Below are 14747 nucleotides of genomic sequence, written 5' to 3' on the forward strand. Positions count from 1 at the left end.
ACAGAGCCCAACGCGGGGCTCGAACTCACGGACCTCGAGATCATGACCTGAGCCGAAGTCGGACGCTCAACTGAGCCCCCCAGGCGCCCCTACAGTTTATTTAAGCAGTCCCAATTGCTGCATTATTTGCGCTTACAAATGCTGCGATGAACATCCTTGTACACATATCTTGGTGAACTTGTGCACTAAAGCCATAGAACTGTTGAGACAAAGGAATTTGCATTTGTAACTTCAGTAGATATTGTCAGTTGCTCTTCCAAATGCCCCAACGTATGTTCCCACCAATGGTGTAAGTACGAGTGTTTGTTTCCCCAACTCTCAGCCAATGTTGACCCTTATCATACTTTTACCAAAGCATTATATGTTATATTGATTCAGAGAAACATACCAGGATGAAATATACTGAGAGATGTTTAGTTCAAGGAATTGGCTTTCGTGACTCTGGGGGGGCTGGCCTGTCCAAAATCTGTAGGGTAGACTGGCAGGCTGAAAATTCTCAGGGAGAAGCTGATGCTACAATTTTGAACAGAATTTCTTCTTCCTCGGGGAAACCTCAGTTTTGCTCTAAGTTCTTTCAATTAATTGGATGAGGCCCATCCAGATTATTGAAGATTTACAAGTCAACCGATTGTATATCTGTAATATATAATCTGTACATCTATAACGTACCTTCACAGCAACATAGAGATTCGTGTTTAATTGAATAACTACATGCTATAGCCTGGCCAGGTTGACACATTTACACACATTTACACACACACACACACAAAATCTATGTACTCATATTCTTTGTTCACTTTCCTACTGAGATTTTCTTTTGAGAGCTCTTTACCCTACTACGTGTATTAACCCTTTGTCATACATCTTGCAAATATTTCATCTCCATCATTTCTCATTTCATTTTGGTATCTTCTGTCAACCAGGACATTTTTATGTCTGTACAGTCAGATCTATCTATCTTTTTCTTTATGGCATCTGAATTCCCTGTCTGATTAAGAAGGTGGCTCAGAGTCAATTAGGAGCCATGGTAACCACCCCATTCACCTAGGTTTTCTAAGTGTTCCCCTTGAGTCAGGAAGTCACAGGAAAGCAGAGCGCTTAGGCAACATTTGCCCAGCTCCCACTGAGAAGTGTCAGCTGAAGTGCGATTTAATGTCAGGCCCTGGCTTTTAGCAAGAGTCAATAGAGGGGCACTTGGGTGGCTCAGTCGGTTGAGCGCCCAACTTTGGCTCAGGTCATGATCTCACAGTTCATGAGTTCAAGCCCCATGTCGGGCTCTGTGCTGACAGCTCAGAGCCTGGAGCTTGCTTCAGATTCTGCGTCTCCCTCTCTCTCTGCCCCTTCCCTGCTCATGCTCTGTCTCTCTCTGTCTCTCAAAAATGAATAAACATTAAAAAAAAATTTTTATAAAAAAAAGAGTCAATAGAAAAGCTATAGGAAAAGCTTCACCTTCTCTGCAAAATCCCAACTCTTCTATTTTGTCGCTAGAGGCCCCTCGTATAAGAATCCACATAAGAGATTCCTCTCCACATCGCATGCTGGCAGAAAATACTCACTCATTGAGAAGACTCAGGCAATAAATACTACATACCCCATCTGGCTTCCCATTTATCCTGGATGCCAGGAAATCTAAAAGCAAATGTAACGCTCAGATATAGGAACAAGCCAGGTCACTCCGGGGCGAAAGATTGCTTCAGGCGGTATCATTACCTGGCCTCTGGTGTAGGCGGGTTTTGAATTCCTCAAATTCCTTTTGGAATGCATGGAGCCAAATACAAACAGAAACCAACTGACTAAAGACAGAACGGAAACACTTGTCTGAATGGTGGCAGAGTTGGCACAGGGGTCTCTGTTTGAACCACGATTAATTAACATTTTCACAAATGCTTCAGAGGAGGGAAGGTGCAATGGAAATTCTGGATCCAAAGTTGACATTCAGCTTCTCCAAGCAGTGAGATTTGGGGCCAACCTGGAGAAACTTCAGGAAAATCCTGGCAGCTGTTGAGTGAAGAGAATAACTCCATAGTGTATCTAAGGTAATGGATTTAGGCAGCCTCATCCATAACGTTTAGAATACAAATGGACACCCATAGACCACATGTCTCAATATTTTATTATTCTAAATGCAAGCTTAAAAATGATTAAATCAAGGGGCGCCTGGGTGGCTCATTCAGTTAAGCGTCTGACTTCAGCTCAGGTCATGATCTCACGATTTGTGGGCTCAAGTCCGCCTAGGGCTTTGTGCTGACATCTCAGAGCCTGGAGCCTGCTTCAGATTCTGTGTCTCCCTCTCTCTCTGCTCCTCCCCAGCTCATGCTCTCTCTCTCTCTCTCAAAAATAAATAAACATTAAATTTTTTTTTTTAATTTGATCAAATCAAGTGTATCCTATCTTCCTACTTCCTACCTTGATACATATATCTTCCTCCCAACCAAGAAGCCAGGTTTGAACATAGGATTCTCAGAAGTTCTGCACCAAAACATGGCGGCAGCATCCTGCCCCTGCCCCCAGACAGGATTCAGCAGGACCTGAAATGCTGAACCTTGTCACCATGAACCGTGTTCCCACTAAACCAGAGAAATCCCCATTAAGATGGAAATGTTTTCAGGGCGCCTGGGTGGCGCAGTCGGTTAAGCGTCAGACTTCAGCCAGGTCACGATCTCGCGGTCCGTGAGTTCGAGCCCCGCGTCGGGCTCTGGGCTGATGGCTCGGAGCCTGGAGCCTGTTTCCGATTCTGTGTCTCCCTCTCTCTCTGCCCCTCCCCCGTTCATGCTCTGTCTCTCTCTGTCCCAAAAATAAATAAACGCTGAAAAAAAAAAAATTTAAAAAAAGATGGAAATGTTTTCATATGAGGAGAGAAGAAAGGGAATCCTTCCCCGTGAAAAGGAAAAGAATAAAGGGGAAAAGAATGTCCATACGTTATATCCTTTAATAAATGAAGAAGGTGGACATGAGCGGACTGAACCTTTACATTCTGGAATAGTCTTTCTAGGAAGCCCCTCTTCAAGCCTGAGGAAATTGGATTTGAGATGTAAATTATTATATTGTTTTCATTTACTTGTTTTTGAGAGAGAGAGAAAGTGCAAGTGAGGGAGGGGCAGGAAGAGAGGGAAAGAGAGAGAATCCCAAGTAGGCTCCACACTGTCAGCATGGAGCCGGAGGTGGGGCTCAACACCATGAGCTTCAAGATCGTGCCCTAAGCTGAAGCTTAACTGACTGAGCCACCCAGGGCCCCTGAGATGTAAATTATTAAAGCCACTGCACACAAGCAAATGGAGCCCTTTAACCCAGGAGGAAATAAAAGCTGAATCGAATTTGGTTTGGAAATGGGTGTGGGGGACCACAGTCAGGGGACATTCAAAGTCAACATCACAAACAATCCCATGTTTGCCCTGCTGCTACTCAGTGCCACTGTCAGAGCCAAACAATGTTGGGACATGGGTCCAACCCCAGGAGAACCTGTCCATCATTACGCTTTTACATTTTGGGGTTTTTATATCTTTATGGTTTTACGAGTCCAGCTAAAGTTGGCATCTCTTAAGCCTTTCCAGTGATCTTGAAGGGTTGTCTTTGGAAAGTAGCTACTATCCATTTTGAAACTAAGGCATTTACCCACTCATTCATTCATTCATTCATTCATTCTTTGAGAGCTGGTCAGTCCCAGGCCTCCAGGTGCATGTATATTTCCTGTCTGTTGCTTATGATTTTCTTCCAAATATAGCACCTGACCTCCCAGGCTAATTCTCCCCACTGCTTCCTTCATGTACAAAAGTAGCCAGGCCCTTCTTTCTGAAACTCTGTTTCCCTTGAAATGCTGTGTCTCCAATGCCCTGCTCCATGGCCAAGTATAAACTCTTCCCAAGGCATGTCTCCAGACATTCTCTTCCCAGAAGCTGGTGCCAAAGGGAATTACAAGTGCAGGGATTTTATTAGGTGAAATACTTATGAAAGAAATCGGGTAGGAAGCTGGGAGAGGTGGGGAGAGCCTGCAGATCATGAGGCAGGTATGACCCCAAGCAAAAGAGAAAGGGCAGGAAGGTTGTGTGAAAGTCTCTGGAAGGATCCGTGAAATGGTGAGGAAATCCTCAAGCCAAATTCGGCCGTTAGGGGAATCTTGTGGCTCCCAGTGACAGACCTGCCTCAGTGTCCCTACCATACTGTGCCTTTGGCTGGGAACTGCCGGTAGGAAGCACGGCCTCAGTGCAAGCACACTGTGGGGGACCACAGAGAGCACAGTTGGTGTCAGTCAGTATGCCCTCTTGGTAGGAAGTCTGAGAGGCAAGTTCTCATAGTCCTTTCAGATGTGCATCAACATGGGGTGACAAGGTTTCTCCTATGCTTTCATCCTCTTCAGTGACTTTGATAGGAAATCAAGAGTTCTGTGTGTGTGTGTGTTTGTGTGTGTGTGTGTGTGTGTGTGCATTAGAAGGAGCCTGCTCCCACAGCCACAACGGCATCTCAGAAGCCCCATGCACACTGCAGACGCTCACCCCTCTCTTGCTCCCTTTCAGACCATCCTGGTGGGTGACAGCGGTGTGGGGAAGACATCTCTGCTGGTTCAGTTCGACCAGGGCAAGTTCATCCCTGGCTCCTTCTCGGCCACCGTGGGCATCGGATTCACAGTAAGCCCTCCCAGACTCTGGGGCCCCGGTGTGTATCTGTGAGGGTCCCAGCAGGAAGCAGGTGGACACTCACACTGGATCATTCAGGGAGGTTTAACAAGAAGACTACTTACCAAGGTGGAAGCAGGGTGTTGGGGAACCAGGAGGTATGGTGCAGTGGCCGTGCATACACAGGGCCTCCACTACAGCCCTAGCCTAAAAAAATGAGGGGAGGGAACCGAAGCCAGAGCTCAGGGACACAAGGCTTCATGGAGAGAGCTGGCCGACAGGACCTGTGACTCTCAGTGGAGGAACACGGCAACTCATGGTAACCCTCCCGGAGCTAGCCCAGGATACAAGTCAGCTCCCCCCCTACCCTGCTCTCCTCCTGTTCCCACATCTCCTGGGGCTCCCCTTTGGCTGAACACAACTGGAAACTAGAAAGAATGCCTCCTTTTTTAAGTTTATTTATTTATTTTGAGAGGGGTGGGGAGAGAGAATCCCACGCAGGCTCCGTGCAGTCAGCATGGAGGCCAACGCGGGGCTCGGACTCACGAACTGTGAGATCATGACCTGAGCTAAAATCAAGAGTCAGATGCTTAACCGACTCAGCCACCCAGGCACCCCTAGAAAGGATATCTTGATATAGATTGCTCAGGTCTACTTTCTAGGGCAATAAGAATATGGAGAGGCAAAGGGACGGCTTAAAATTTTAAGCACAGTCCAAATTTAACACTGTCACATGGGTCCTAGGGAGCTGGCAGGCCAAGGGTCAAAGTTCTGTTTTTAGCACTCTGTCTCTTCCTGGATCTCCTCGGGATCAGGATAGAGCAGGGCACAGGGCCTGTAGGACCACACTCGGGACTGGGATGGTCACACTGGCGGGAAGAGAGAAGGGGAACCCCAGAAGCTAGGCTTTCTGGTTGGGTCACAGCAAGGAAGGCGAGGACTCATGGTGACCGGGATTCAGAGTAAAAAAGAAATGAGAGCCTGGCCAGAGAGTGCAGGTTTCTCCCATGAGCAGGCTCCAGAGTGCTGGGAAGGGCAGGGCTGAGTCCCAGGACAGCAAGCCTTCCCAGACAATTCCTGAAGCCTTGGACCAGGCTGCCACGCCAGGCATCCCCCACCTCAGGCCCATGCCCAGTCTGCCCCTCCGCACACAAGGTCAGGGGGAGCCCTCACAGCCACCAGCCTTCTCCCCGACTCCGTGCCCATCCTTCTGCCTGTCAGACTCAGAGGGTGCACAGTGGGATGAATGTTGGTGTGGATGCGGACCTAAAGAATGTGACTCACACCCTACAGATGCGGAGGGGCGGGACCTCCAGATTTTGCCACTAGCCTGGTAAGAAAGGCTAGACGACTGGCCCATCAGAAGGAAGAAAGTGTGTAATCACACTGAGAGCCCAAAGCAGGCGGAGACAGGACAGATCTGGCTCTCCCAAACCTACCACAGGACAAAGGAGGATCTTGGTTGAGCCAACAACACAAACCACAGCTGGAAGTTAGAAGCCCTCTGAAGGCTCTGGGGGGCGGGAGGCGGGGGTCTCCTTCTTTGCCTCCTCCAGCTTCTGGTGGCTCCTGGTGATGCTCGCCATTTGTTGGCTTGTAAATACACCACTCGGATCTCTGCGTCTGTGTTCACATGGCCGGCTTCTCCCTGCGTGTCCGCTCCTCTTCCTGTAAGGACATCAGTCATATTGGATTAAGGGCTTACCCTATTCCCGTATGACTTCACCTTAACTAATCATACCTGCAACAACCCCATTTCCAAATAAGGTCACATTCTGAGGGACTAGGGGCTGGGACCTCAATAGAGTCTTTTGGTTTGCAGTGGAAGGTGAGCGAGGGCCATGTCACTCACTTCCTTTCTCTCATTTCTCCTCGGCCATTACCCTCTGGCTCTGAAAACGTTTGCCCCTTCGGGGTTCTCGTGAGCCCTCAGGAGCTTAGAGCCTGAGACACTGAATGGACTGGGGTTGTATTTGCAGCAAGAGACTCTTGCCTCTGAATAGCAGGCAATAAACGCACATCTGCAGAGTTCTGATCCCGTAGGTGGCTCTCTGAGCCCCACCCTATGTACACAAGAGGTTATGGCAAGCCCAGCTCCAGAAAATAGCTCTGGCCAATGCCAAGACTCACAGGGCTAGAGGAATGTGTACACACAGTCCCCACCAGGCCCATAGTCACCCATAAGCCACATCTGCCCCTTGCGCTTTACCCCCAGCACCTAAGTCAAAAGGTACTGATGCCCTTCTGCCCCGACACAGCCTTCGGTCAGTCCCGCTGTAATGCAGCCACCCAGTTCCACGGTAAGCTGTGGGTGCTTGTGCAGAATGTCGGCACAGGAGTAATTAAATGGTTAGCCCCTGAAGCGCAGGGCAGGGCCGCCCAGGCCACACTCCCACTGTCTGCCACCAGGAACTGCAGGATTCCTGGGTTGTCCCTGAGACTGCTCAAAATGATCCACGACTCCATGAATTCATTTACTACTAAATATTTAAGGCCTGCTCAGGGACAGGGGCTGAGGAGCACAGGTGAATAGGGCCAGCCCTGCCTTCAGGGATTGGGAGATTTGGGAGGTTTGGGGTCGGGGGAGGCTTTCCCATGCTGGAACATTCGGGGCACAGCCCAACAGGTCAGGGAGAAATGAGAGGTGATCTGTGCCAAAGGGTCAAAACCCTAGCACCCACCAGGGGCCGCGAAAAGCCACAGTTGTAAATGTGCTGCAAGGTGAATTTCGGTGGGTAAATAAAATTACATTCAGAGGAACTCGGGCTGGGGTGCATTAGCAAAAGCAAAACTGCCTGAGCGCTGTGCTCAGAATGCACGCCTCCTCTCAAAAATCGTGCCTCGCTGCCCCGGGGCCTTCCCAGCCCACAACCTCACCCCCACCCCAACCGCGACGGGGGGAGGCCCGTCGGCCGCCATCTGGCCGGGGCTCGGGCGCCCCCTGCAGGCCGCGCTGTGCAGCGGCAGCGGGAACCCGGGCGCGGAACCCCGGGTCGCAGCGCTGCCAGACCTAGCGCTACAGGCTAGGTTTCCGGAGACGGCTCCCTGTGGGAACCTAGCCCGGGCAACCTGCGACCTTTGGGGACCGGTCCTCGGGCTGGATTCGTTCCACGTCCTCGGAGCACGAAGCCGGCCCAATTTGCTCGGGGCACGCCTGCCCCTCTGGCGCTGACCTGTGGTTGTGCGCGCCCTCGCGAGACAGCCTGCACCAGGCAGGTATCTTCGGGGTGGAGAGACATAGGGAGGAGCCTGTGGGGGTCCCGGCTGGGGCGGTGGAGGGGGGAAGGATTGGGTGGAGCCTAAGGCGGGGAGGTCCCAGCACTGTCCCCCCGCCTGCCACCAGTCCTAGCTCACCTCTCGTCCAGGGGACGTGACCGGCATGTCTGGCGCCGCTGCCACCCGGGATGGAGAGGCGCCCGAGCACTCCCCGCCCTGCAGTCCGAGCTACGATGTCACGGGCAAGGTGGGTGGGCACTGTGCCCAGTACTGGGGACTCCCCAACCGGCTCTGAGGGCCAGCCCTTCCCACGCCCTTTGCCCGGAGACCCTGGCCCAAGCCTCTTGGCTGGCTGCGTCTGCGTTGCCTTCAGCCCTTCCCCCAGGGAGCCGGGTCTCCCGGAGCAGGGAGGAAGGGTGGAGACTGCCGACGTCTGGGCTGGCTCAGCGAGGGTGGGAAGAGGAAGGTCGGAAGGAGCGATTGACTGCCCACACAGCGGACCCCAACCCAATTTCCTTCTGCACACCCCGGGCGATATGATCTCCCGGGAACCCCATGCCTCCGCGTAAAGGTTAAGCGCTCAACCCTCCTGGGCACAGGCATCCCGAATGGTGGGAAATAGGGATGCCTGGAGACGCAAAGAGGACGCCCCCTGGTGGCGGAGCAGTTGTCGTTAACGCCCTTTCCCAGCTAAGCTCTCCCCTGAGACTTAACATCCAGTTTCAAGGCCTTAGGCCTGAAGTTCTTTGGGTCCCCAGCTGCCCCCCAAGCCCTACCCCTTCCCTTTCCACTGCTGCAGCCATTTCCTCCCGCCTTCCTCCAGGAGGATGTTGCTAACCAAAATGCAGGCCCACCTGGGAATTTTTAGAACCTGAGAAAGATTTTGTTGGTTCATCACAAGTCCCCCGTGGGGGAGCTGAAGTCAGCTCTCTGAGGCCGGTTTCCTCTAGAGGGTTGCCCTGTTACAGAAGCAGGTGAAGGTGGAGGACAGACACCTCCCCACCCCACCCACCCCCACCCTGGGGCGCATGGCGGAGGCGGGTAGCCAGAACTCTGAAAGAGGTGCTGAGGGAGCCCAGAGCTTCCAATCTTCCTCTGCAAGTTTGGGGATGAGTGAGGGCTGCCCTGCCTCATGCTGCGTGGCCTTGAAAGAGACCTGCCTCTTTCTGTGCCTCGGTTTCCTCCCCCACCCCCACCCCAGGCTCACTCTCACCAGGAACTGAGGCCTCCACCCCCCTTGTTTCAGGGGAAGCCAGTCTGTAAGTCACTTACTCACCCAGAGCCGTTAAGATAGGCGTCCTGTGTGGGCTGGTGGCAGGAAATGGGCCCCTGTGCCTTCAGGGGAGGGGGAGCTGCTAAGGGCCAGCCCCTAGGCTGGTGGGGACCACCTGACCTCCTGGCCTGACAGTCCAGCTGGGCCATTTGCCAAGGAGGTGGCAAGGCTGGGCAGCTGTTTGTGTTTGGTAGAATTGCCTGGCTGGGTGGGTGGTGGTGGGCATCTTTTGTTTAAGGCGGTCGTGATCTGTAAAGTATACTGGAGTCACCCTCCCTCCTCCCCGCTCAAGGGCTAGGATGCAGAAGCCAGGGAGCAGCGCAGGCTCCAAGGGCTCCCCAGCCCCCAGCTCTCCACCAACCCCCCTCCGCCCCCCCCCTCGCTCCGCCCCCCCCCCCCTCCTCCCTGGGCCAAGCAGCATCTGTGGAGAGTTGACCCCTGGCCTCCAGCAGCCTGCTTCCCCCAGGCTTGCCCCAGGAGACTGAGTGCAGGCCAGCCTGGGAAGAGCCTGGCTGGAGCTCCTTGGACCCAATTAGAGGGAATTGGGGCCACAGGCAGGCCCTACCCAGCCCTGGGCCGCTCTTTCCCAAGTCTTAGGCAGTTTATTGGTCCTAGGCGTTAACCAACTCTAAAGAGGCCTCAGTGAAATCACCCTTTCTCCCTTCTAGTCACCGTGGAAACCGTGCCACAGAAGGGTTAAGAAATCTTCCTAACGTCCCTCAGTAGGCCATTTAGAAGCCAGGACCCCAGCCTCTGTATCCCTTTTGCTCAGACCCTTTACCTTTCCACCAAAGCTAGCTAATCCCAGTACATCATGCCCACAGCAGAAAAGCCTCTGGGCTCCGTTGTCAAGGTCAGAGCCTCAAAAGTAACTCAAGCCTAGTCTATGCTCAATCCTTTAAGTATGTAAGCAGCCAATTGGGAAAGTTCCAGCATTAGTCCAGACCTCTGGTCTCCAAGATTGAGGAATGACTGGACAGAGGGCTCCCTTCCCCTGCCCCCACTTGTCCTCAAAAGAAGATAGATGAGCAGTGACTGGCCAAGAATAAAGGGGAGAGACACACACACCCCCACACTCCCTCCCCTACAGGAACTCGGGGATGCCAGTTTGCCGCCATTTGTCCCACTGGAAAGGTTTCTGCAGAAGGAACTTCAGATTCATTGTCTCCCCATTTCAGTATCAATTTCAACCCTCCCTAGTTCATGCAACCCTTTTGTAAACATTACATGTCATTAGAAAATTCCAGGTAAATGTTGTGACAAAAAAAAAAAAAAAAAAACAGCAGTCGTAATTTTAGAATATGCCCTTGCAAATGACAGTGCCCTCCCCCATCAGATCCGATACCCTCCCGTGGGTGGGAATCCCTGTCCAAGGTATTAGCACTTCCTTTCTGGGCAGTATAGCCCCATCCACCCAGGCGCACACATGCAGAATCCACACTGACAGAGAGGGAATCCCAGCTTGGTGTGGCAAGGGGAGAATGGGGCCAGAGTCTAGACCATGTAAGTGTGGTGGTTCTTTGGGGCCACCAAGCACAGTCGCTCACCTGTTAGTGCTGAGGTCTCAGCACAGGCTTCCAGGAAATTGGGTGAGGACAAGAGAGTCAGAGGGAGGGCCTGAGAAATGAGCTGAGCCAAGGAGAGGCAGGGTGAAGGCAGCAGCGGGCTTTCCAGAAGCAGGTGCCCCTCAGTGCTGACAGCATCCGTCCCTGGCCCTCTGCCCCTCTTTCTAGGGCCTCTCTCCCTGGATGCCCAGAAATTTGACCCAACTCCCCATTAACTGCCTCTGCCCCCATCTCCTAGGTGATGCTTCTGGGAGACTCAGGCGTTGGCAAAACCTGTTTCCTGATCCAATTCAAAGACGGGGCCTTCCTGTCCGGGACCTTCATAGCCACCGTCGGCATAGACTTCAGGGTGAGGTGGCTGTAGGCTCCTCCTGCCAGCAGCAAGCCAGGGGGACCACAGCTCAGGCCCAGGGTGCTGTCCTCTCCTTGCCTGCCCTGGCTCCTCAGAGCTGCTGTGGCTCACTGTCCAGAGGGCACCAGGGACCACAGAGGTGGCCAGGTTCAAGGAGTCTGGGCATGGTGGGCTCCTTGCCCACCTATAGGATAAGTCTTACAATTCTGCCCCCAGAGCAGGGCAGACACATCCCAAGGTGTGAGCTGAGTTTCCTGGCCTTCGGTCCCCTTGCTCTTTGCCCCCTAAGCTGGGCCCTTCTGGCAAGGCCTCAGAGGTCTCCCTGTCTTTCTGGAGTTCCCAGAAGCACAGCACTACATTAGGTTGAAGAGCCAGGCTGGCCCTGTGGGGAGAGAGCAGCTCACCAGGCTCCCTCCCTCTCGTCTTGAGGAACCCATGTTTACAGATCTGCAGCAGGGACATAGCACAAAGGTTCCGGGAGAGTAAGGTCTAACCCAGGCTGGAGGGTGGGGGGAAGGAGGCTGTGCAGAGGCTGGGTGCCTCCCTCCCAATGGGAGGAGAACTGAAGCTTCCCTCTGGAGAAGTAGTGAGCAGCTAGGGGAAAGCAGATTCTGCTGATCCAGCCTCTGTAGTGCCCAGGATGCTGGGGGGGGGGGGGGGGGGGGCTTCTTATCTCTAAGGGCTCACCTTGGCAGGATGGGGCGGAGCTCCAGGAGAGACGAGTGGAAGTGGGAAAGAGGCGGGGGCTCCCCCAGTCCTGTGCTGCCTGCTGAGGTCTAGGGAGAGTCAGGCAGGTTCTTGGGCTCCGGCCCTGGCATGTTAGCAGACAAGTCCCCAGAAGGGAGAACTGTGTCATGGGGATATTTGGAGACAGGGTTCTGCTGCCCTGAAGGGGTGATCTGGCTGGAGATGCCTCCCGGGCTCACCGCACCCCTTTTAGCCCTGGGGAGCCACCAGCAGGATGTCTGCTGCTCTGTTGGATGCCTAGGACCCCAGCCTCCCCTGCTTTCCAAATCCACCCTCCCTCTGCCCTTTTCTGTTTCAGAACAAAGTGGTGACTGTGGATGGTGTCAGGGTGAAGCTGCAGGTGAGAAGGAGGCTGCCCGGGGAAGGAGGGTGATGGTGGAGCCCCGCCCCTGCTCCTCACCCAAACCACAGAAGGCCCCCAGCCCTGCCCTCCGCCTGGGGCAATTTCCTGTGGGGCCCAGAGGAAACGGCTTTTGTTTGTTTGATATTTGTTGAAAAAGCGGTTCCCAGCACCCTCGATCAAAGGCAGCTCCACGTGCCTTCAGAGAAGCCTCGGCTTGCTCCAGCTCCCCCCCCCCCGCCCCCCCCCCGCCAGTTTCCCAGGCCTCACATGCTCTAGGAGACAGGACACCCCCAACCCCTGGGCTAGGGAAGGGGCTATAGCCTGACCCAGCTTGAGAACTTAATGCCCCCCTCCGGGGCACCGTCAGATGTTCAGAAGGCCCTGAGCGCCTACAGCAGGAAACAGCCCACCTCCCCACACATCTCTTACACTCCAGAGTGGGTTCGCTCGGCCCAGCAGAGTCCCCGCAGGCTGCCTCCTTCTGACCATTTGTCTGTCCCTTCCTAGATCTGGGATACCGCCGGGCAAGAGCGGTTCCGCAGCGTCACCCATGCCTACTATCGAGATGCCCAGGGTGAGTCCTTCCCAAGCCCACTTGCAATGCCCAGCCTTCCGCCCCACGTCCCCTGTGTGAGCTCTCTTTCCTCCCGCAGCCTTGCTCCTGCTGTACGACATCACCAACAAATCTTCCTTCGACAACATCCGGGTAGGTCCCCTCCACAGGCCACCCAGAAGCAGCCGGGGCGGGGCCTCTGCAGGCTAGGACTGCTTCCTGCTTTATGGGGAAGGGGTGGAACCCAGAACACCGCTGCCTTTTGAAAAACACCTGAGCTGTGACTCAGAAGTAATGAACTGCTCCTGGGCAGCATGTGGGCATAAAGGCCAGGCAGGCTGTTGGGTGCCTGTGCCACCTGCTTGGCCCTGCCCGTGATTCATGAGCGCATTTCATGACAGAGTGTTCAGAAAGTACCCAGCTCCACCCTGGACAATTACCCACAGAGGCCAAGGGGAGAACCCAGGCAGGAAAGTCTACCCATACATCCAGCCCAGCTTGCAAGACAGTGATTCAGGCAGGGAGCAGTTCTGTCCCCGCCAAACCATTACAAGAGAGTAGGGATAAAAATTCAACAAGTACAAACACCCACTGTGTGCACAGCACCATAAAGGTTTCACAGCTGCCTGACCTCAGGGGTTGCCAAGCAAATAGGGGTGGGGTTTGGGGGGGCGGGAGGAGAAACCAAAACATACAGATATAAAACAGCTTATAAAGAGGATGGAGATCTGTGGCACTCGTTGCCACCTCTGACTTCATGCTCCTGGTAGACATCACTAATCAATCACAGTATTTTTGATCACCGAGCCCTGATGTGGCCTTAGAATCCTCAGCAGGGCAGCCAGGAAATCGCTGATGACTCCCAGCTGATTTAGGAGAGAAAGCTCTGCCATCTCCGGCTTCTCTAGAACAGGGAGTTGTGGCATTTGGGGTTGGCTAGGAAAAACTGATCAAGACTGGAGAGGCCAGTACAAAGATGCAAATGAGAGAATTCAGGGAGGGCAGTGAGTAGCCCAGGAAAACCAACAGGACGGAAGAAGGGCAGGGGAGAGGGAGGGGGGAAGGGCTGGGTCTCAGGCCTGGCCTGGCTCAGCTTGTCGTCTCCCACAGGCCTGGCTCACTGAGATTCACGAGTATGCCCAGAGGGATGTGGTGATCATGCTGCTTGGCAACAAGGTGAGCGAGCCCATCCCCGCACCTCCTGCCCCACTGCCACACCACTCGCTCCACCCAGCCCCACAGTTGCCCCAGAGGGTTAGCTGGACATCCTTCCAGCACAGGTTTCTTTCCAGACTCCACGGCAAGGGTCAGACTTAGGTGGCAGCTTCAGCCCATCTCATCTGCCCTCTTAAAGCTTCTCCCCTCCAGGGAAAGCCCAAGCTGCGGTCTGAGAGATCCAGGGATACCCAGCTGTTCAGCCTCGATTAGATCACAGTAGTAGGGTCACAGACGAGGCGCTAAAAGTAGCAAAGGTTAGCCCCAACGACTGTCATCTCTCTGAGGCTGGTCACCACACCCCTGCGAAGGACAGTTTCCCATCTCACCAAGTGGCAGTGAGATCCCCTGGCTGGGAGCTGGGTAACTGCCTGAACAAGGCAGAAACCCTGGTGGGCGAGGGGCGGGCCAAACCTACCACCCGCAGTCCCATAGGCCACCAGCAGAGGGCAGGCAGTGGCTGCTCCTCAGGCAAAAGAAGGGCCAGCCAGGGCCTGAGAAGGGGCAGCTGGGGGTGGAGGTTTTCTTCCCCAGAGTGACCCACCTGGGCTTGACAGGCAGATGTGAGCAGTGAAAGGGTGATCCGTTCGGAGGACGGAGAGACACTGGCCAGGGTAAGTGACTCCCCATGGGCAGGGTGAGAGGTGGGGACGGCCAGAAGCTGGCGCTGAGGACATTGTCTTCCTGGCAGGAGTACGGTGTTCCCTTCATGGAGACCAGCGCCAAGACGGGCATGAATGTGGAGTTAGCCTTTCTGGCCATTGCCAAGTAAGAGCTGAGCAAGGAAGAGAACCGTGCAGGGCAGGGTGGCACCATCTGGGAATCCAGTAGGGCCTGGCCCCTGGCCCAGCCCCTGGCCCAACCACATTGTGC

The 14747-nt window shown here is 54.1% G+C and overlaps 1 protein-coding gene and 1 long non-coding RNA gene across 10 annotated transcripts in view; one reads left to right on the plus strand and one right to left on the minus strand.

The window, feature by feature from the left end:
- The window catches only part of RAB37 (RAB37, member RAS oncogene family), a 55686-nt gene that overhangs the window by 39200 nt on the left and 1739 nt on the right, over positions 1-14747 (plus strand). Inside the window, exons 1-9 of one of the 5 annotated variants that reach the window (XM_045490869.1) lie at positions 7570-7826; positions 7976-8073; positions 10903-11013; positions 12062-12103; positions 12614-12680; positions 12760-12812; positions 13770-13835; positions 14432-14488; positions 14566-14642. In XM_045490869.1, coding sequence (XP_045346825.1) covers positions 7990-8073; positions 10903-11013; positions 12062-12103; positions 12614-12680; positions 12760-12812; positions 13770-13835; positions 14432-14488; positions 14566-14642 — 557 coding nt within the window. In that variant the 5' untranslated portion in view covers positions 7570-7826; positions 7976-7989. Of the gene's footprint in view, positions 1-4511; positions 4623-7569; positions 7827-7964; positions 8074-10902; positions 11014-12061; positions 12104-12613; positions 12681-12759; positions 12813-13769; positions 13836-14431; positions 14489-14565; positions 14643-14747 lie in introns of those variants that run through there. The other 4 variants (XM_045490866.1, XM_045490871.1, XM_045490868.1 and 1 more) reach the window with 4 other exon arrangements.
- The window catches only part of LOC123604588, a 19825-nt gene continuing 5078 nt past the window's right edge, over positions 1-14747 (minus strand). Inside the window, exons 1-5 of one of the 5 annotated variants that reach the window (XR_006715367.1) lie at positions 7965-8077; positions 6050-6278; positions 1711-1998; positions 1592-1629; positions 1-636 (exon numbers count right to left, since the gene is read on the minus strand). This is a non-coding gene — a long non-coding RNA (uncharacterized LOC123604588). Of the gene's footprint in view, positions 637-1591; positions 1999-4735; positions 4818-6049; positions 6279-7964; positions 8078-14747 lie in introns of those variants that run through there. The other 4 variants (XR_006715365.1, XR_006715368.1, XR_006715364.1 and 1 more) reach the window with 4 other exon arrangements.

Source organism: Leopardus geoffroyi, chromosome E1, assembly GCF_018350155.1.
Source record: "Leopardus geoffroyi isolate Oge1 chromosome E1, O.geoffroyi_Oge1_pat1.0, whole genome shotgun sequence".
Taxonomy (NCBI): domain Eukaryota; kingdom Metazoa; phylum Chordata; class Mammalia; order Carnivora; family Felidae; genus Leopardus; species Leopardus geoffroyi.